This window comes from Balaenoptera ricei, chromosome X (genome assembly GCF_028023285.1).
Source record: "Balaenoptera ricei isolate mBalRic1 chromosome X, mBalRic1.hap2, whole genome shotgun sequence".
Lineage (NCBI taxonomy): Eukaryota > Metazoa > Chordata > Mammalia > Artiodactyla > Balaenopteridae > Balaenoptera > Balaenoptera ricei.
Genome location: NC_082660.1, coordinates 13,263,436 through 13,286,178, shown reverse-complemented (window position 1 = coordinate 13,286,178; position 22,743 = coordinate 13,263,436). Strand labels below are relative to the sequence as shown.

Here is a 22,743-nt window from a genome sequence, read left to right as displayed (position 1 = left end):
CTCAATCTTATACTCAGAGATCTTTTTTCTCCCCACCCCCCATCCACTGACTTTTCTTTCTGAAACCATTATGTCAAACTCAAGAAGTAGTCCCTAGAACAGAAACATGCCTGGAAGGGAATTGGAGTTTGAGTGAAACTTCCCTGCGCACAAACAGCCCCGTTTGTCCCGATGTGGTAGCTCATTTACCGAGGCACCTACCACCCTCAGAGAGAAGGTCGCTGTCCTCCAGGACTTACCTGTCTGCTGAGAGAGCTGTGAGTGTGAAGACAGACACCCCTACTGAGGTAAGCTGGATAAAAGGGATCAGTTTGCAACCAATCCTGCCAAACAGCCATCTGTCGGCCAGGTACCTGCTGGCATCTACGGGCGCACAGGTTACCAGGAGGAGCAGGTCTCCCAAAGCCAGGCTGGAGATGAATAGGTTCGGTACATTTCGCATGGACTTCACGGTACAGAAGATCTTGATCAGGGTGATGTTGCCAACGAGGCCTATCAGAATGATGACCCCATAAATTGCAGGGATGACATACAGGACCCCCGGGTGGAACCAGTCGTCGTTCATGGGGAGATCCACACTGTGATTAGAGATGTTGCAGTGTACGAAATGGTCCACTTCCAAGTTTAGAAGCAAACAGTCATTCAGAGCCATCCTCTAGATTCTTTCCCACCTAAAAAGTGCCCTTAGATGCTGTTGCTTAACTTTTGACTTTGCAGTTTGGTGAAGATGATGATAAAATCTATGCTGGGCTCTTTATCTTCTTTAATAAAAATACTCTGAGTACATAGAGACTATGGCATTCAAAATTGTCACTATTTTGATGCTGGTGCTGCTCTGGTCTTTACGTGACCAACGCAATACATCTCTAAATTCAGTAAGTTAACAGCAAAACACCCACAAAAACTCAGCTCCCGAAGGGCTTAGAATCAAACCCACTCTGTACCAACTCCTTCTACCTCCATTCTAGTAGTCTGAGTCTCCCTGGCTGCAGTTTACTAAGAACTTTTGGCCTGCTATTTTCACACGGCATTTCCTGTCTTTCCCGATATTTAGAACCTGAAGGTTTAAAGAGGGTAGAAAAAAACTGCACCGAGAAAGCCTGAAATGCTATAGGCAGGAACGCTTTGCACGTCACCGGCTTCACCAGCAAACGGCAGCTCTGCTGAGCTGAGGCTCTGAAAAGGAACAGGGCTACTTACAGGCAGAGAGTGCCAGCCCCCTGCTGGACACTTCAGTCACCACCCGGCCGCCTGCTCTGCCCAGATGAGACTCGCCCAGCAGTCTGCGGGTCCTAGCAGATAATTTGGGCTTCTCTTTTTCAGACACAGCACTCTGCAAAGCACTGGAAATCTTTCTGATACTAGGCTCCAAATCCAGACTCACATCCCATTTTCTCATCTTTTCCAATACATTAGAATGACATGTTAAGGTTGCTATAAAATGAGGTCTGTCCCTGAATTAAATTGCACACAGATGAGCAAGGCGTCCACATGTGAGTGGGCCCACTCAGCCTTCCCACTGCCTATTTGAACAGGGACTGCTACTGAGGGCAAATAGGCACAGGACTCCTGCCTTAAACCTTCAGCACCTGACATCTGGGAACAGCAGAAAGCAGAAAGCAGAATGCACACACGCTCTGTCCTGTAGATCTGCCAGGCCATTCTTTTTCCCTTTACCAGAGAGAAATAAAATCAGAAGCCAGCTGTGTTCTAACTCTCACAGATAAGTAGTCTTTTCCAGAAGAATTTTCTCATTGGATCTAAAAGGTACATGAATTGGCATTCTGGTGCAGCTATTTGCAATTTTTAATTAATGTTTGCTGCGTTTTATAGCAAATTTCCTCGTAAGCTCTGAGTGGGAAATGAACTGTAAAGGAGTTACAGATAGAATACCAAGGAATTGGGGAGTGGAAAGAATAACTTAGAGTTGACAGGTGCCAGGAAAGGCTTTACTGAGGAGGTACTATTAGATTTAAGCTTAGACCTTTAGCAAAAATGTATAAATACACTACAAGGGTGAATCTTCAAGACTTACGTGAAGCTCTTCAAGCTCTTCCAGATACATCACAGGAAGCCAGTTACTAGCAGGCGCTGCCACTGAAAGTTTGGTTTTTCAGGATTCATAAGGAATAAAGAAGCTTGCACTCATCACCATGCCAGGGCCCACCAAGTGTGTTGTCATGGAAATTTCCAACGGCAGCTTACAACACTGAGGCGGCTGCCATGCTTCTTCCATAAACCCAAGGGCTTGTGCTCCTCTCAGCCAGCAGTAGAGACTCTAATGTTACAGGCCCGGAGGGGGAAGAGCTTCTCAGTGGTGATCAGTAGCACCAGTAATGAGTCAGTAACCACAGGCCTAGTGGTGTTGATGAGTTACAGGCAGTAGAGCTTAATAATGCTGTACATGGACTCCGTACTTAAGTCCTGGCTCCCTCATTCATTACCTTGGCAAGTTACTTGGTGTCTTAAGCCTCAAGCTCCTCATCTGTAAAGTGGGGATAATTCGTGAAGTTAAATGAAATTACCCGTGTTAAGACTTCATAGTATTTGGCACATAGTAAGTGCTCAAGTAATAATCAGCTGCTATTATTAAACCTATTATTATTGTTGTGATTGAAAGAGACTATTTTTGTGATTTTACTTTGGAAAAGCCCAGTAAAGTCAGAAGAGCGACTGACCTCAGATCAATAGGCTAAAAGTTCTATCATAGCAGCCGGTCCTCCATTTACTTGAAAGACATTTATCAAATACCTGCCAGTTTCCAGGCACTGTGTAAGAGCCTGAGAAAAATAACATGAAGATACATGTTATTATAAGACCCGTCATGATCCCAACTACTCAAGCTTAGAGTCAGAGGACCTGGTTTCAAAGAATAATGCCAAGAAGGGTTTTCACACAGATTCTGCAAATGCTTCTGTTCGTTCTATACCGTATTCATAATTCTGCTTCTTGAAATTGCTGTGGTGGCTTTCTTCTCTGATCATTTACCTTTCTTCCTCTCAATGACAATCATTGCTTCTGGCGTTGTTTTTGTTGTCATTACTGGAGGGACAGCCTTGTAGGAATTATGCCAAAACTCAGAGAAATTCACCACTCTTGGACTAGAAGAATTAGTGAGGCATTGAAGTGCCCAGGGTAGTCCTGAGCATTTCGAAACAGAGGTAGCAAAAGCCAGAACCTGGCTATATTATTATATTAAACCCGGGCATCTTTGGGCCTTTTAACCTTCTGAAAGTTCCTTGAGCATTGTTAAAATAGAAATAAACTGGCTTCTTTAAAAAAAAAAAAAGTCGCAGCATTTAGACCCCATCCCCTCCCTTTTCTCCAGAGAAGGTGACATTTGATCTTTTTTTTTTTAAAGATTTATTTATTTATTTTATTTATTTTTGGCTGCATCAGGTCTTAGTTGCTGCACGCGGGATCTTCGTTGAGGCGCGCGAGCTTCTCTCTAGTTGTGGCGAGCGGGTTTTCTCTTCTCTAGTTGTGGCGTGCAGGCTCCAGAGCGCGTGGGCTCTGTAGTCTGTGGCACGCGGGCACTAGTTGAGGCGCGCGAACTCAGCAGCCGCAGCACACGGGCCCAGTTGCCCCGCGGCATGTGAGATCCCAGTTCCCTGACCAGGGATCGAACTCGCATTCCCTGAATTGCAAGGCGGACTCTTCACCACTGGACCACCAGGGAAGTCCCGACATTTGATCTTAAAGGCTGTTTGGCAGAACCCTTTGAACAGAGAAAATAGTATGCACCTAGGATGGAGGCTTAACGGAAAGAGCATGGCATTGAGCAGGGAACAGCTTCAAGCCCAGAAAGGGCATCCAGATTGGAAGAGAGGGGGCAGGGAAAGAGCAGTGTGAAGAGCAGCCTGAGGCAGGTTTGGGTGAAATTGTGATGGATCTTGTATTCTTGTTAAGAAGTTTGGTCTGAAGGGCATGTTTTTGGTTCACAAAGAGGACTCCCAGATGTTGTTTTGTTGTTTCCCTTCATTTCTTTAGACACCCCCGTGTGCCGAGTCAACCACACCTCTTAAATCCAACTGGGCTGTTAGTGTTTCTTCCCGTGTAAGTTACACTGATGCCGAGAGTTAGCAGTGATTCCTCATGGCTGTTGTTGGTGTTAGGTGTCCCACAACACTATAGACTGTTCTGATGGTATTTTAGGAGTGAGGATATATTGAGGTTCAACACCTAATATTTTCTGGGAGCAAGGATGTTTTAAAAAGCTAATTAGAGAATTTTGATGTCATTTCAACTAATTAGCTATAATGACTCTTTCCATCCCTACCACTATGTGTCACCTTCCAGCAGATCACCAAACATACTTAGACATTTGCTTAGCTTTTTATTTAATGGTGAGCATGAGATGCCTTTGATTTATGAAAATGACATAGAACAAACATAATACAAAGTCCCCGTCCTCAGGGACTCCAGTTTCTGAATAGAATTGGAGTGTGACTCAGCATCCTTTCTTATGTGTCGGGGCAGGAGCGTCACTTCTATTTCAGTCAAGAGAGTCACATTTTCCATTCTTCCAGAAAATTGGATTTTTTTTTTTTAATATGGGGGCGGGGCACAGTCACTTGGTAGAATTTGGGAGGATGGGTGGACTCAACAGTACCAAAGAGAGTAAAGACAAAGTCTCTGCCCACCAGCTATGTGCATGGCACTGTGTCTTCCAGCAGCTGGCATTCTTGGTAGACTGACAATGAACATACACAGAAAAGATAAATTAATTATAGAGTGGGTAGAATTTGTAGGTGGAACCAGAGTAAAGAGAAGGGGATGCTTTGGGTCTGTCTGTGAGATAGTCTGGAACAAAGCTGTAGAGGAGAGTAATAAATGAGAAAAAGGAGATTGGATCTGCTGGGGAAGACTTTACATTTAAGGTCTCTGGTTGGACTTCAGTCTATAAAACACTGGTTCTTCAAAAAAACTCAAGATTGCCTGGAGTGCTTCTTAAAAATACAGATTCTGAGGCCATACCCCAGACCTACTGAATGAGATCTCCAGGGATGGAACCCAAGAATCACTGTTTTTCATGAGGTCCCGAAGGGATTCCAGCCCTCTGCTACGCTGGGGACAGTGATGCAGGCAGTGTGTGACCCAGAGATCACGGCAACATCACAGTCCTTGTGCCTGCCCTCTGCGGAGGGAGAGGGTGAGCAAGGAAGCACATTTAGGAGATTATTGCTACGGGCCCTTGATACCCAAAGTGTGGTCCTTGAGCCAGCAGCTTGGGTATCACCGTAGAGCTTGTGAGACATGCAGAAACGCAGGCACCACCCCAGATCTCCTTAATCATAATTTGCATTTTAACAAGCTCCCCAGGGATTCATGTGCACGTTAAAGTTTGAAAAGTACTGCTCTAGGCGTTAGGGAGCTCTGGCAGAAAAGGTTAAGAAACCAGGGCAGGAACTGGGAACAGACAGGAAACTAGGATCTCAAGTTCAGAATGAAACCAGCAACTGGACCAACTGGAAGCTGACTGAAGAATCCGTCATTTGGGGTTTTTGATATCCCCCTGATAATGGCTGGGAGTTGTCCCAGACTGCATGGCAGGCAAGCTGTTTTTGCCACAAGACAGGGGCCAGAATCCCATTACAAATGTAGGGAACACAGGCAATGGAGAAGCCCAAGATGGTAAAATTTTTTAGGCTTGTGACTCAGTATAAACAGCAAGAACAAGAGGGAAGCCACTCTGGAGGGAAATGCTGAATCTGGTTTCAGGCACATCGAGCTCACGATATGAACAAGGGAAAGGAAGGAAGTCAACAGAAATGACAGCTGAAGTCTGGAGGCGGAGAGGTAAATAATTAAGAGGACTGGCTGGGAACTAGGATGATGAATGACAATAGTTTAACTGTACAGAGAAATCACCAAGAATCAAGTGAAGTTAGGCTTTGAGGAAAAGGTCATGTGCTGAAAATCAGTGGGTACCAAACATGATTGCAACATTACATTTGTGGCAGCACCATGGAGAAGCTGCTGAAAAGATTGCAGCAACCCTTGCTTGAGAAGAATCAGAGATGTCAAATTTTAGCACTGCAGCAGGAACAAAAGAGACGGATGACTGTATCCAGATCCTGTAATGCTGGGATCACTTCAAGTTCCCTTCTTTTTTCTTAACATTCTGTGACTTTTCATGGTGCTTGGAAACTCAGGAGAGATGGGGGGAGTCTTCTGAAAGAAAGAGTCAAGTTTCATTTTGTGCCACACAAAGCTGCAGAAGGACAGGTCGATGCCCAGAGAAGGCCTGGAGTGGAAGACCAGACTCTCAGTCAGACCCGAGGCTGACAGAACACCTCGCATGGCGGTTTTAACATATTCCACCAGTTCTTGGTACTCTTTCCTTCAAGAGGTGGAGATAAATTTTCCTCCCCTTGGATATGAGCTGCACTCAGTGACTGGCTTCCAACAAACAGAATGAAGCAGCAGTGATAGTGTGTAACTTCCAAGATTAGATGACAAAGGACATTGCAGCTCCCTCCGTGCACTGTCTCTTAGATTACCTGCTCTGAAGGAAGTCAGCCGCCATATTGTGAGGACACTCAAGTGACCCTATGGACAAATCCACAGGCTGAGGAACTGAGGCCTCCCGTCCACAGCTCTGTGAGTAAGTCATCTTGGAAATGGATCCTCCAGCCCCAGTCAAGCCTTCAGATGACTGCAGCCCCAGCCAACATCTTGACCACGATCTCAAGAGATACTCTAAGCCAGAACCATCCAGTCAAAACACTCTCGAATTTCTCACCCACAGACACTGTGAGTTAATAAATGTTTCTGGTTTTAATCCACTTCTTTATGGTAATTTGTTATGCAGTGATAGCTGTGGAACACCTGGTAAGTAGAATGGATGAAGGGTGGGGGGAACCACCAAAACGACAAAATAAAACAGAAAAGAAATACCAGAAAAGGCAAGTGCTATAAACCAGGTTGAACCTTGAGTGGTTAGAGTGTGAAGGAAAGTGTGGTCAAATCTAGAAAAGTTACAGAGACCGAAATCCATTTGTTATTCAGTACCACCAGAGTTTCTTATCTGGATAAAATATGTGTATTTTTAAAAAATTATAAATGAGCTGAACTTTCTTGCCTGGCCACCATGTACCTGAAAATTAGACTATTTATATCCCATTTCCCCATCTGGTCAGTGAGCTTGGGCAAGTCAAGTCAATTCAGTGAACATTATTTGCCACTGAACTGTTCTGTGCCATGGATTCCCCATCCATAAAATACAGAGCATTTTCCCTTGGCCTATGCTTCAGGACAACTTGAGGCATTAGTATCACCCAGTGGCACCTAAGGCAACATAAAGTGGCACCTTCCCCTCTGCCCTCAGCCATCTCTCTTTCCAGCTCTTCTTCTCTCCTGGAAGAATCCGATCAGTGAGACCCCAGGCCCCCCTGAAACACATCCCCTGTATTATGTCTATACCTCTACTAATAGATGTCTGACAAGACAACATGTTGCTGGGATGAATTCCTTTTTAAACATTTTATTTTGAAATAACTTAAGGTTTATAGAAAAGTTGCCACCATACTACAAAGAGTTCCCATATACCCTTCTCCCAGCTTCCTCTATTGTTAGCATCTATAAAACTAAGAAATTAGCATGGGCACAAGACTATCATCTAAACTATGGACTTTATTCAGATTTCACCAGGTTTTCTACCAGTCATTTTCTGTTCCATTATCCAATCCGAGATACCACACTGCATTTACGCATCATGATTCCTTAGTCTCCTCTTATCTGTGACAGTTTCTCAGACATTCCTGTTTTTCGTGACCTTGACACCTTTGAAGAGTACTGGTCGGGAATTTTGTAGAATATCCCTCCATTTGGGTTTGTCTGACATCTTTTCATTGTAAGATTGGAGATGTGAATTTGGGGTAGAAAACCATAGAGGTGAGGTGCTCTTCTCATCACATCATATCAGGGAGTATGTATTAGTTGCTACTATAATAAATTACTATGAATTTAGTGGCTTAAAACAGAAATTTATTCTTTTACAATCTGAAGGATGAAAGTCTGAAATAAGTTTTACAGGCTAAAATCAAGCTGTTGGCAGGCCTGGTTCCTTCTGAAGGCTCTAGAGGCCCCCATCATTCCTTGGCTGGTGGCCACATCACTCCAGTCTCTGCTTATGTCATCACATTGCCTCCTCTTCTTCCACAGGCAAATCTTTCTTTGCCTCCCTCTTATAAGGACTCTTGTGATTACACTGAGCCCACCCAGATAACCTAGAATAATCTCCCCATCTTGACTGCATCTGCAAAGTGCCCTTTGCCACATAAGGTTTTTTGTTTGTTTGTTTGTTTTTAATAGTAATTTTATTATTTTTTAATAAATTTATTTATTTATTTATTTTTGGCTGCGATGGGTCTTTGTTGCTGCGTGAAGGCTTTCTCTAGTTGCAGCGAGCGGGGGCTACTCTTTGTTGTGGTGCGTGGGCTTCTCACTGTGGTGGCTTCTCTTGTTGCGGAGCACAGGCTCTAGGTGTGCGGGCTTCAGTAGTTTCAGAATGCGGGCTTAAGTAGTAGTGGCGCGCGGGCTTAGTTGCTCCGCAGCACGTGGGATCTTCCCGGACCAGGGATCGAACCCGTATTCCCTACATTGACAGGCAGATTCTTAACCACTGCGCCACCAGGGAAGTCCCGCCACATAAGGTTTGCCATATAACATAGTCACAGGTTCCAGGGATCAGGACCTGGATATCACTGGGGGCTATTACTCGGCCAACACAGAGTACATGATATCCATATGATTTATCAGTGGCCATGTTAATCTTGAACACTTTGTTAAGGCTGTGCAGGCCAGGATTCTCCACTGTAAAGTTATTATTTAGGGGGGATAGATTCCTTTTAATTACCAGAAATATGACTGTATTCACACCCAAAGTAATGATGTTCACATTATGTAACCATTCAAAATTACTTATATTAAGTGTCATTCCCTACCAGACCCAGTTCTAGACCCTGGAAATACAAAAATTAACAAGCAATGGTCCCTACCCTCAAGGAGATAATTGCCTAACTAGGACAACATTTGCAATTTCTTTTTTTTTTTTTTTTTATGTGAATGGTACCCTTTTATTATTTTTATTTATTTATTTATTTATTTATTTATGGCTGTGTTGGGTCTTCGTTTCTGTGCGAGGGCTTTCTCTAGTTGTGGCAAGCGGGGGCCACTCTTCATTGCAGTGCGCGGGCCTCTCACTATCGCGGCCTCTCTTGCTGCGGAGCACAGGCTCCAGACGCGCAGGCTCAGTAGTTGTGGCTCACGGGCCCAGTTGCTCCACGGCATGTGGGATCTTCCCAGACCAGGGCTCGAACCCGTGTCCCCTGCATTGGCAGGCAGATTCTCAACCACTGCGCCACCAGGGAAGCCTGCAATTTCTTTAAAGAAAGCAAGTTTATAAACATAAGCAAGCTTTCTATTTAAAGAATCTGGACACTGTTTTGGTGATGACATTTAATTGTATAGAGAGTTTTAGGTCATGTGAAAATGGAAACTAATTTTCTTATACTTTCTGAAGTCCGATTGGACTTTCTGTGACCATTTCCCACTTTGATATGCTCTCTTGAATTTTCTTCTCAAAGGTGAAGTATAATCTCATAGGCAAACCAATAAAAATGCCATCAGGCTTCTCATCAGAAAGTCTGGCTTTTATTTTATATCCAGCCAGCTTTATGGGACCAAAAAAACTGGGATGTACCCCCCGACTCTGAGTGCTCGTGTAGCTAAAGCGAATCTCCACACCTCACATTTCACCCTTTTTCTTTGGCCTGTGAAATAATACACCATGTTCTTCTCTAAGGAAGATGCTAGGAAACAGGATTACCCATAGATTTTTCTCTAGATGCCACTATAGCACTTCAAACTCAGAGTGGTTCCATGGGAACTCTCACTCAATATCAAAACTCTGTTATTTTTACTGCTTGAAGGAGGCTCACCTCAAATGAACTCCAAGTCATGTCTGAAATATATATCCCATACTAGGTTCTTCAAGTCAAATACTCTCAAAATGGAACAACTGAGAAATACACGGGGAATTTATCATTCACATACTGCAGAATTCAAGCTTCCCCTGGTCTTAACACAATATATCAGAGACAAGGTCTTACTCAAATTGCTTATTAGCTGCCTACCTTTGATAAAGTCACTTTTTTTTTTTCTTTCTTTCTTCTTAAGCTAGCAATGTAACTTCTTTTTTTTTTAATTAATTAATTTATTTATTTTTATTTATTTATGGCTGTGTTGGGTCTTCGTTTCTGTGCGAGGGCTTTCTCTAGTTGCGGCAAGTGGGGACCACTCTTCATCGCGGTGCACGGGCCTCTCATTATCGCGGCCTCTCTTGTTGCGGAGCACGGGCTCCAGACGCACAGGCTCAGTAATTGTGGCTCACGGGCCTAGTTGCTCCACAGCATGTGGGATCTTCCCAGACCAGGGCTCGAACCCGTGTCCCCTGCATTGGCAGGCAGATTCTCAACCACTGTGCCACCAGGGAAGCCCGATAAAGTCACTTTTAAATTCTCTGCGCTTATACTTTTCTTCAATATATAAAAAGGATTTACATGGCATTAAGGTTTTCCGTCTTTATCTCAGAGAGCTGTTGTGAGATTCAAATGAGATAACAAACATGAAGACATTTAAAAGGTATAGATTCCTAAACAATTTTAAGTTACTGTGTATATTGTTAATTTCTGAAGTGCGATCATGGTATTGTAGTTATGTTTTTAAAAGTCCTTATCTTTTAGACCAGGGGCAGCCAACTTTTTCTAAAAGGGCCAAATAGTAAATATTTTAGGCTTTGTGGACTATAGGGTCTCTGGGAAAGCAGCCAATAGAAATTAGGTTAAGGAATGGGCGTGGCTGTGTTCCAATAAACTTTATTTGTAAAACAGGAGGTTGATCCATGGGCCAAAGTTTGCCAACCTTTGTTTCAGAGAAACTTACTGAAATAGTTATGGGTGAAATGATGTGACAGCCAGAATTTCCAAATCATGTAAAGTGGAGAAGTGAGTAGGGGCAAAAATGAAACAGGATTGGCCAAGTAGGTAATTGTTGAAGAAAGGTGAGGGAATGTGGGGATTCATGTAATGCATCTATTTTGTATATGTTTTAAATTCTCCACTAAATTAAATAGTATCAAAAATGTAATTTATTATTAACATGAAAAATAATGCCAAACAAGTAACTACACATGTATCTTTGAGAACTTGGCATAGAGTGGAGCTTCCTAGAAGGCTAGCAGCATCACTCTGGCGATTCAGATATGCATTTCCTCTATTCCACATCAATCTGGAGACCCGAGATTGAAGTGGCATGGAGCACACATGATTTGGGATGGGACTGATTTCAGAGTGGCTGTTGGATTCTCAGCTTAGGAAAATGCCTCTTAGATGCAGTGGGGAAATGGACTGATTTGGTTTTTTTTACTACCCCGTCCCTCTCTCTCTCTCATATCCTTTCTCGTTCCTCTCCATGGCCACATTAGTGTATTTTAAATTCTGCTTGTGTCCTACAGAACTCAAAAATGTGAGACCAATTTTTAGACCAAATTCCTTTTTAAGACTAGGTGTCCTAACCCAGGCTCTTTATCAAGGAGTCCAAAAAACTAGAAGTGGCTTTGCCTATATCCCTATTTTCCCGTATGAGTTGTATAGGCTCAAATGATTGTTTTAGACCCTTATGCTAAAATTCTAGAAAGGGCCTTCTTATACTTCAACGACAACTAAACACTCCATTTTCCCCCTGCTTGAAATCTACTACCAGCATTTACCTTTCTATTTCTCTTAGCAAGTTTTCTCATCCTTTTCTTGTAAATTGCCAGATAATGAATAGTACAGGATCTATGGGAAGGGGCGAGGACAAAGGATAAAATAATAGAAAGAACTAACATTGACTCCAGATGTTTTATACGTGTTCCCTCATGGAGTCCTTACAGCCACCCTATAATATAGGACTATTAACATCTCTTTTACAGATGAGGAAATGAGGTATAGGGAGGGGAAGCAACTGGCCTAAATTTACACAGTTAATAAGTGTGTTCCGGTAACTGGGTGCTTAACCACTAGACCACACGCCCCTCAGGGGACAAAAGGTAGCAGCAGAGAGACAGTCATGCCTCAGAGTTCTTCTGGGAGGTGAAACAGACAAATAGGAAAGAGGGGAAATGCTGAAACACAAGGAAGTAGAAACTAGGGATAATTAGGGAGCTGAAAAACTAGTGGAAGAAAACCACAGAGAGTCCAGTAGCCGTGGTTTCTACTTCTTCCTCGGCAATGGTGTCCTGTGTTTTCTGTTTTTCTGTTTTTTGGGGTTTTTGCCTCTAGGGAAATAAATAGGATGCTTAGTTCCTGTTTCATGTCTACAGTCACATTTCTTTAATACCAAAGTAATTTAAGATGTAGAATAGAGAGAAGAAGAAACTCACTGGTTTGTAATGGTGACAGGACCTCAACTGTGCTTCCTCTTTCAGTAAACAAGATGAAACATCCTCATGGAAACATGAGCAAATTATGCATCATTTTGCTGAAAACACTGCTAGGCTTCAGAGTGACTCTTAACAACAGTGAACACGCCTCCATTTCTGATCTCCTGGCAAAGAGGCTACTCATGGGCTCAGAGCAAGGCTTGATGCATCGTTTTCCATTCCACTCTCACATATCCTACTCCTCTAATAGTCCTAATTCCACTTCTGCATCGCTTTGCCAACAGTAAGGACACCACCTTTCAAAACGAACAGCTTCAACTGTACTGCTGGAATGAGAAAGACCTCACTCCAGTCATTCAACAACATCCACTCCTCTTCCCTCATGTGCAACCTCTCTTTTTGATGATTATGACTGACAATAGTCTTGCTCTTTGGGTTTTGTACTATTGGAATCAATTACCCAAGCACATTCTCTTGCTTTAATCAAAGGTCTGAAAGTGTGGGAACCCTGCCTTTGAGAAGAGATTGACCCGGCCTCCCTTGCCACCACCAACCCCCCGGCTGCAAAGCTGCCTTAAGAGGGATGTCTCATTATGTCTACAGCAAAGACAGCCTGGTTGCCAAGCATCCAAAAAATAAAAGAATAGACGGTTAATAACTTTGAGCAGGTTAGAACAAACGATGATGTTTACGGGCTTCTGAAGTATTTTGTTTGAGATGCAGTGACTTCAAATGGTCAGGGGAGCAGAATTCAGTTAATAATTTTTAAAAATCTTCAATTAAAAAAAAAATTGTTGAGTTGAAAACAGTCAGACCAGAAAAAGAGTGAGGAGAAGCTTTTGTTACTAGGCAATCCAGAAGCATCACAAACTGTGCTCTGGAAGAAAAGCACTTTCTACCCTTTCTCAGAAATGAGGAGATACAAAAAGCAGGGCTAAAGTTTTTCCTTAGACTTAGCTGCTGCTGGGCCTAACCTGGACCCATTCGCCCCTTAAATTCTCACTCTAAGGTCTGGGTCCTTTCAAGAACATGTATAGGCAGGGGATGGGAGTTACAACTAGTATTTGCTGAGGATTCATTCACCATGTGCCAGGCACTATTCTAAACGCTCTCTTCTCTTTGGATTTTCAACCCTATTAGGTAGGTACTAGTATTAGTCCCATTTTAAAGATGAGGAAACCAAGGTCCAGAGAGATTTTATAATTCACCCAAGATTACACAATTAGTCACAGCTAAAGTCAGCTTTCAAATTCAGGCAATCCATGTTCTTAATACCATTCTCATTCCATGGGATTTCTGAATAAGAATTCTTGCTATCTAGAATCAAATATACTCTAGATTTCAACCAGAATCCCCACACTTTCCTAGCTGAGAAAATTGAGACCCCAAAAAATTAACAGACTGTCACAGTAAACTAATGTTGAGTGGGGGTCAGAAACTAGGTCTTCTGGGAGCTTACTGACTTCTCTTCTTCCACCTCCCATCCACGGTGCTCTCTTAGGAGACACTTCATCAGAGGAACCATGCATACACAGAGATCCATTTCTCAGATCTTCCTTGTTCAGCTACAAGCAATACAGTTAGCTAAGAAATTCCAGTTGATAAGTGGCTTCAAGATCCCCCTTAACTTTTGAGCTGAGGCCATGCTCTTCTCAGCAGCCCCCAGCCAAAGACCCAGCATGGCGGGAACACTAAGACCTGGTCATTTCTGCCCAGTGAGGGACTCTTCTAATGGGCAATCTTTGCCCCAGAGCTTCCCACTGGGTTGGTGAAGACTTTTTTGGAGCTGCGTCATGGTCTGAGGCTCTCTCCTTGTATCTTTCCTTCCCCTTGTATCTTTCACAGGTGTTACCTCCCCAGCACATCTCTTCTTCACCTAATGCTGTTTCATTGCCTGCTTTCTGGGGAGGACCCACCGGGAACAGGAACCAAGTCGACTTCTTTGATACTTCCAACATTGTAAGTGGAAGAAAATAATCAAATTTAGGAGTCAGTGTTCTGAATACTGCCTTTGCTCCTCTCTCTTGTCTTTCTTACGTGTAAGATCTCTCAGTGCTAAGATACAACACAGTGCTTTCTACAGTCTCTTCCATGAAGGTGATTCTTAATGTAACATTCCCCCCTTAAGAAATTCCTATACAATTAAGAATGTAATTAATTTATCCCACAGAAGTGCTTGTTCTTCTCTAGGTAGGCTCTTTTGCTGCCCTATAATTTTTCAAACATGCTGCTTGAAATGCCCTAAATCCCCTTCATTCTCTCCTCCAGAATGTCACTCCTATAAGACCTTCCTGGAGTTCCCCAGGCAGAACTGTCCCACAGCATCATCACCACTACCACCACTACCATACATCATCACTATTGACATCTATTGAATACTACTCATTACCAGAACTACATCTGAACTACCTATTTGACCCTTACAACCACACAATGAGGTAGATAATAGTATTGTACCCATTTTACAGATGAGAAGTGAGAGGCACAGAGAGGTTAAAGTCACATATCTGGAAAGGAATGGGGCTAGGACTCAAGCTCCATATATTGAACTATGCTATGAAATAGCAGGCCCTATTCTTGTCTTTTCCTAGACATCTCTTCTTAAGAAGTGAACAACTTGCAATTAAATCTGATTAATACTTAAGAGGCCTGGTGGGAGAAAGAGAGGGAAAGACTCTCTGCTTCTGCTGCTGATAAAGTTAATTCTGCTGATTTCCCAGGGCCCTCTTGTCTTTTATTCCCTTTATTTTCCTCTCTCCTCAGTCTCTTCTCCTTTCTACTCCTTGATTCCCTGAAATGTGAAGTAGAAAACTGGAATTGCTGTTATAAGGGTCTGCAGATTGGGGAGTGGAGGACAAACCTATGCCACTTTTTCTCTGTTTACAGTTTTGGTATAGGAACAATGTGATTTCTTCTTAGTTCTTATTGCTGGGCGCCCATGTATGCATCCCACTGAGATGAGGAGCAAAGAGCATGGGTCTGAGCCACGTTAAATTGGTAGTAATAGTGTAACTCTCAATACGACCTCCTCCATGTATGAGACATGTGACCTTGGGCAAGATTCGCAACCTCCATGTATTTCTATTTTATCATTTATAAAATAGGAATAATAATCTCTAACCCACAAGGTAGTTGTGAGCATTAAATGACACATAGCAATGCTCAATAAACACTAGTTCCCTTTTGCGATATCACTGACTAACTTTGTGCTTGATATTCACAGTCAGCTCCAGTATAGTCTTTTGAACCACATTGTATACAATTAACTAATTCCTATCTTTTATGGGAAGACTTGATTTTTATCTGTAAGCACACTGCCTTTATGTGATTATATAATATAAATATATTATATATAATAAAAATACATCATAATCACTATAGTTATTTTTGGACACACAAATCAAATGATTTGATAAGGAAGCCGATGTGTACATTTGACTATAAAAAGTAAATCTTATTGGTGAATAGGATAAATTTTGTTCTAATTTATGATATGATGAAAAAGGATGTTAGAGTTCTAATAAGGCATGGAATGGCAAAAGGATTGTTAATTGAAGGTAACCCTGGGTAATTTATGACTATAAGGGACTAAAATATTAGGAAAAATGGGTTTTTAAACTGCTGTAACATTTATTCACACATCTACTCACTCATCCATGTACTACTTCATCTACCCATCCATCTATTATTCATCCATCCTCCATCCATGCATCCATCTTTCTAACCATCCATTAATTTATTATCCAGCCATTCATCTACCCATGCATCCATCCTTCTATTCACCCATCCATTCCACTAATCCACTCAAGGGAGTAACATTGCAGTGCATATAAACACATATAAGAAATGGTCCTTGCCATATGAGAACCTTCCATTTAATAGGGGAGAAAAGAAAATAAGAGAAAATATGAGATAAATGCTCCCGAGAGTTGTATAAAATGTCTACAGATTTCCAAAGCATGAGAACTCACATCTGACAGAAGAGAAAGACAAACTTCTTCAATGAAAGAGACAGAATTTACTTTGGACTTTGAAGATTCTTAAAGAATTTGTACGATACCATAAACAGAAGAGAGAGTACATTTTTGGGAAAGAGGTTGGTAGAGAGGGCAAATCGGAACTCTGAGAATGGTGAATATTTTTAGCCAGATGATGGTGATAGAAGGTTAAATCTAAAAGGTACGTTGGGGGTACTTCCCTTGTGGCGCAGTAGTTAAGAATCCGCCTGCCAAGGCAGGGGACACAGGTTCGAGCCCTGGTCCGGGAAGATCCCACATGCCGCGGAGCAACTAAGCCCGTGCACCACAACTACTGAGCCTGCGCTCTTGAGCCCGTGAGCCACAACTACTGAGCCTGCGTGCCATAACTATCGAAGCCTGTGCTTCTAGAGCCCGTGCTCCACAACAAGAGAAGCCACCGCAATAAGCAGTATGTGCACCGCAACAAAGAGCAGCCCCCACTTGCCACAACTAGAGAAAGCCCACGCACAGCAACGAAGACCCAATGCAGCCAAAAATAAATAAATAAATAAAATAAATTTTTTTAAATTAAAAATAATAATAAAATAAAAGGTATGTTGGTGGGGGGTGCTGGGGGGGGAAGATCATGAAAGGGCTGCAATAATGGTCTGGGAAATTTGGTGTTTTCTTGGTAGACATGCAAAGACACTGAGATTTTTAAGTAGTAGGCTGATACAAAGTTGTATGTGCCAAATATTTTTAATCAATTTCAATTTTCAATTAGCTATTTAATAGACAAAATATAATAAACCCAAGGTCCCAAAACTTTCTCAGTTTACAACACTCTGTGTCTCTGTAATTTTTTCATGGGACCCCTGGGCCAAAAGGAACACCTAACAACTCTATTTATTAAGTAGTTAAGTCCAAATGACTTATTGAATATTTGTATCCTAACAACTAAGTAGCCATCTGAAAAAAAATAATGCATGGAAATAAAATATATATATTATAGAATTTCATTCTTGAATGACCACAATTACTTCCCAATGGGACGGGTGTACCTGTTGGACACTGTACAGTTTCTCAAACCTTGGAGTAAGATTGGCCACCACCACCCTCATTTTCTGTTCTACACTGACTTTCACTTGGTATTTTCTTTTTACCACAGCAACTGCTGAACTCCCACCTTCACAAAGACATCATGCTATCAAAAGTAATGTCAGCAGATCTAATGTTGAAACTGTGAACTACATCAAGCAATTAGCTTGCATAGTGTCAAAAAGACATTGCATAGCCCCATGTTTCTCTCAAAAATTTAAAACATCCTGCTGACCCCACTCCTGGGTATATCCAAAGGAAAGGAAATCAGTATCTTGAAGAGACAGCTGCGCTCCCATGTTCATTGCAGCATTATTCACAAGAGTCAAGCCATGGAAACAATATTAATGTCCTTTGATGGATGAATAGATGAAGAAAATGTTTTATACACACACACACACACACACACACACACATATATAATGAAATATTATTCAGCCATAAAACAGAAGGGAACACAACGTCACTTAGGCAACTCAAGGGTTCCTAGTTCTGGGGCACCTGGGACATCAGCACTCTCCCAGAGGGGCTGGTGTAGCAGTGAGCAGCACCAATAGCAGATATTCTTGAGGTGTTCAAGGGGAAGAAGATGAGAAGTCCTCTCATGAGCCGCCAGAAAGGGATTTTGCAAAGTCAGTGAAATCTGGACTTTTCTTTTTAATATGACCAGTTTAGTACCCATGGGCTGGAGAAACTTGGGTTGACACTGAATGAAAACAGTACCATGTTTAACATGCATCAATGTGTCACATGCCTCTGCAGATAATAATTATAGAAATCTATGAATGGCTTTTAATTATGTGGATGGAAAAGAGAAAAATCTAGATCAAATAAATGTAACCAGTTGTGCAGTGTAGTAGAATTCTAGTCTCCTAATTGAGGCATTATGTAGCTTTTTGACCTTAGGCAAATTTTGTACGGATGATTAAATGACTGGCCCTAATTCTTCATTCCATCCTAAATCCTTGGCAGGGCCTCATTGTGGGCAGAGAGTATTTCCCTGCCCTTTAACTTTGAGCTTGGCCATGTAACTTACTTTGGCCAATGACATTTGGGTAGAAATAACAGTGTTTCAGTTCCAAATCTAGACCTTAAAATGCTTTGTGCACATCCACTTGCTCTCTTGTGCCTTCACCATTACCATGAGAAAAACCTACTCCAGTTGGCCCACTGGTACAAGGAAAATGAGAGTCACCTGGAGCAAACCCAAGGACCTAAAGTGTGAAACAGAACTACCCTAGGCACAAAAACCTAGATCAGCCAAACCCCAAATCAGCAAATGCCCAGAGGTGCATGCTAAATATATGCTTGTTCTAAGCTGCTAAGTGTCTGCAGTTGTTTGTTATGCAGCAATAGCTGCTGACACATCTTGTTATCTTTCTGGGCCTCAGTTTAGTTTCCTCATCAGTAAATGGAGTAAGTTTACTAAATAACTTCAGATCTCTTCTAGCTTTAACATTTTTATTTCTGAAATGAACTCCTCTTCATTTCTATGTAGCTGAATATTTTTCTTTATCATTTCTTGTACTTCTAAAGCACACTGATTTCAGAAGTGCTGCTCCTGTGGCTGGATATGTCAGTTCTGTATTTAATAACACTCACTGAGCAATAGAAAGTCTTTCAACCATAGCTAAAGAGCCACATGAAAAGTGCAGAATTGATCCTCAGATAAATAGTATACATTTAATTTCTGACTTTCAAAGTAAAAGTTTCAGAAAGAACTCCTTGTTTCTTTACTGACTAAAAATAAGTATGTCTCCTGGACAGACAGATGTGAGGGGAAGAAGGGTCAGCATCTTCTAGACTCCTGCAAAGCATTTATATTTTGGCTTATGGAATTCCAGCCAAAAGGGTTGAATCAAGGCTTACCTTTGGGGACCAGCGATCATTAGCCTCTTCCCTGGTAAGATATCTCTGTACTCGTTTTTTTATAACAACGTCTCGACTATAACATGCAATTTCTTCACATAGCAAAATAACACTATTTAACATTTTTGCAGTATGGAAAGTTAACTTTCTCCTTTGTTTTTCTTCCTTTTCTTTGCTGCGTTAGAAGAATATACAAAAACCTACTCCACCACCAGCACTGCCACTACAGGTGGAATGCATACACAGAGCTGAGCCCGCCAGACTAATGAAGACTAACGATTCGGTTCATCTAGCTCTATCAAGAAAGAAAAGGAGAAGAGATGGAGAGAGAAAGAGGTGTGTGTGTGTGTGTGTGTGTGTGTGTATAAATAGGGTGTAGGGCTGAACCTTGGAAGGAACAGGGGTGGAACAAGATACTGGGTGTGGTAGGCTGAAAAATATCACCCCCCCCCCAAATATATCAGGTCCTAATCTCTGGAACCTTGTAAATATTACCTTATATGGAAACAAGATCTTTGCAGATGTGATTAAATTAAGGATCTTGAGATGAAGAGATTATCCAGGATTGTCAGGGTGGACACTAAATGCAATCATATGCAGAGGGAGGTAGAGGGAGATTTGACAGATGAAAGAAGAGAAGGTAATGTGACCACAGAAGCCGAGATAGCAGTGATACAGCCACAAACCAGGGAAGCCAGCAGCCACCAGAAGCTGTAAGAGACGAGGAATGGACCATCCCTAGAGTCTCACCCTGCTGACACCTTGATTTCAGCCCAGTGATACTGTCAAGATCCTTAGCTCAATCACATCTTCAATGATCCTGTTTCCTTATAAGGTAACACCTCTCTCTCCCCCTCCACCTCTTTCTCTCTCCCTCTCCACCCCCATCCCCACCCCTGCTGCTGAAGCAGATGCCAAACTGGGGAATGAGATAATGGTTTCCTCTCATTGTACGTTCCCCAATCTCTAAGAATTACTTTATTCCTCCCCTCCCAATGCTTCACATGGCTTCCCATGTGGAAAAGAAAAAAATCATTATATATATATATATATATAGAGAGAGAGAGAGAGAGAGAGAGAGAGGGAATATATGTATTGTATATATTATAGTTATTTATGAAATCATATAAGTTTAAGAATATAGGCATATATATTCATCAAGTAGTGGAACTTTCAATGCAAAGATACATTAACGTTTTTCCTTTTTTTAAGAACGATTACCCATGTTCTAGCTTAGAGACACTTAGGGGATCTGGTGTAATCTGACTTTTTCCCATTGTCCCAGTGGCTCTGAACATTGCCCAGAAGCCAGTTCAGTTCTTCATGGTTTGTTCAAGGAAGATTAGAGTTCAGGCTAATCTTCTTTATCTCCCTAATTGTTGGTGAGCACAAAGAGTCCTGAGGCTGTCCCAAATCTAGCAGTCTGCTTAATAATCACTCCTCCCCGGCTTCTAAGGAAGGAGGAGATCAGTCTCTGACAGAACAAGCTACTGTGTTGTGAATGTATTATCTTAGCCCCTTTTAAGCACTCAAACAAACCTTGGATGCAAAGAAGACTTGTCAAGAGTTATAGAAAAAGCTCTATAAGCTCTAAGTTGTCAATAAAACTACTGAATTCACTTTCTTATTCTTCTTCTGCTTGTCTTTAAAATGCCCAGTTGACTATCTCAGGATTCACAGTGTCACCTAGCTAGGGCTGTTTCTAGTTGTTGGCAGGGAGTTCTCAAATGAAATAGCAATTATTTGGTGCTGTTTTGTGCAAATTCAGCAAGTATATCACACAAAAGGGAAAGCTCTCCCTCGACTCCAGCTCTTCTGGGGAGGGGTGTGTGTGTGTGTGTGTGTTTCCTGGCCAAATTCATTTCTCCTGCTCACTCCCTTTTGGTTGTGCACCTGCAATTTGATCATGCACTATAATAACTCAATTTTGCTTAATCTGGTTATACCCGACTGAAAACGAAAAGCAGTGTTTATATGATATATTGAAGGATTTGTAAGGGGAAAGTGTTTAAAATTTTAACAGACTGTAGTAGTTTAAATGCAGTGTTTCTTTGCCTTACCACCATTGACATTTTGTGCTGAATAATTCTTTGTTGGGGGGAGAATGTCCTTTGCATTCATAGGATGTTTAGCAGCACCCCTGGCTTCTACTCACTAGATGCCAGGAGACCAAAAATGTCTCCAGACATTGCTGAATGTCCCCAGGAAGGGGCGTTGAGAACCACGAGTTTAAACTGTAAATCCATTTTGAGAAGATGCTTGGACGAGTCTGAGAGAGACTGCATTGAAAATGTATATTAGAGGGCTTCCCTGGTGGCGCAGTGGTTAAGAATCCACCTGCCAATGCAGGGGACACGGGTTTGAGCCGTGGTCCGGGAAGATCCCACATGCCGCGGAGCAACTAAGCCCGTGCGCCACAACTACTGAGCCTGCGCGCCTACAACCCGTACTCCATAACAAGAGAAGACGCCGCAATGAGAAGCCCGTGCACCGCAACGAAGAGTAGCCCCCACTCACCGCAACTAGAGAAAGCCCGCGCACAGCGACGAAGACCCAACGCAGCCAAAAATAAATAAATAAATTTATTTTAGAAAAAAGAAAATGTATATTAGAAAGTGTGGTAGCCAGCCTGTAAGAGGGCTCCCCACGATCCTGCTTCCTGGTACTCACACCCTTGTGTAGTCCTCTCCCACACTTAACAGATCTGACTTGTGTAACCAATAGGATATTGTGGAACTGAGAGAGTGTGATTTTTCAAATTAGGTCATAAGAGACATTGCTTTTCGAGATTTCTTGCTCTGGGAAAACTAGTTGCCGTGTCATGAGAACACTCAGCAACCCAATGGGCAAGGTCCACGTGGCAAGAGCCTTGAGTAAGCCACCTTGGAAGTGGATCCTCCAGCCCCTGTGAAGCCATTCCTGGAAGTACATTCCTGGATGACATCTTGACTGCAACCACATGAGAGACCCTGAGCCAGAATCACCCAGCAAACCACTCCTGAATCCCTAATGTATTGAGACTGCTTATTGTTTACTGTTGTTGTAAGCCTCTAAGTTTTAGGGTAACTTGTTACACAATAATAGATAACAGATAGAATTTAGAACAAATATTACTTTCAAGCAAAGAAAACATTTCTCTGTTCAATAGTTTGTTTCTGTTTGTTTTATAAGAGAGGCTTTCTTTGATCTAGTTAAACAAAAATTTAAAGAGTAGGTATTATTGATCACAGCATAACTAACAGAAGAAGGACAGAAGCAGATCGAAAGAATAAAGCTAAAGTTTCGGTGAGGAAAAAACAGAACACCTACTTTAACTGGCTAAATTTAGGGAGATGCCTAATTCCTGAAGTAATGGGATTAAGCAAATAAATACTTAATTTATTGCATAAA

General features: G+C 42.1%; 1 protein-coding gene across 1 annotated transcript in view; it reads right to left on the bottom strand.

The window, feature by feature from the left end:
* Positions 1–652, bottom strand: part of GRPR (gastrin releasing peptide receptor) — a 37,537-nt gene extending 36,885 nt beyond the window's left edge. The window contains exon 1 of the mRNA XM_059910953.1: positions 240–652. Within this exon, the coding sequence (XP_059766936.1) occupies positions 240–652 (413 nt within the window). The remainder of the gene's footprint in view (positions 1–239) is intronic.
* Between the last annotated feature and the right edge of the window lie 22,091 nt (positions 653–22,743).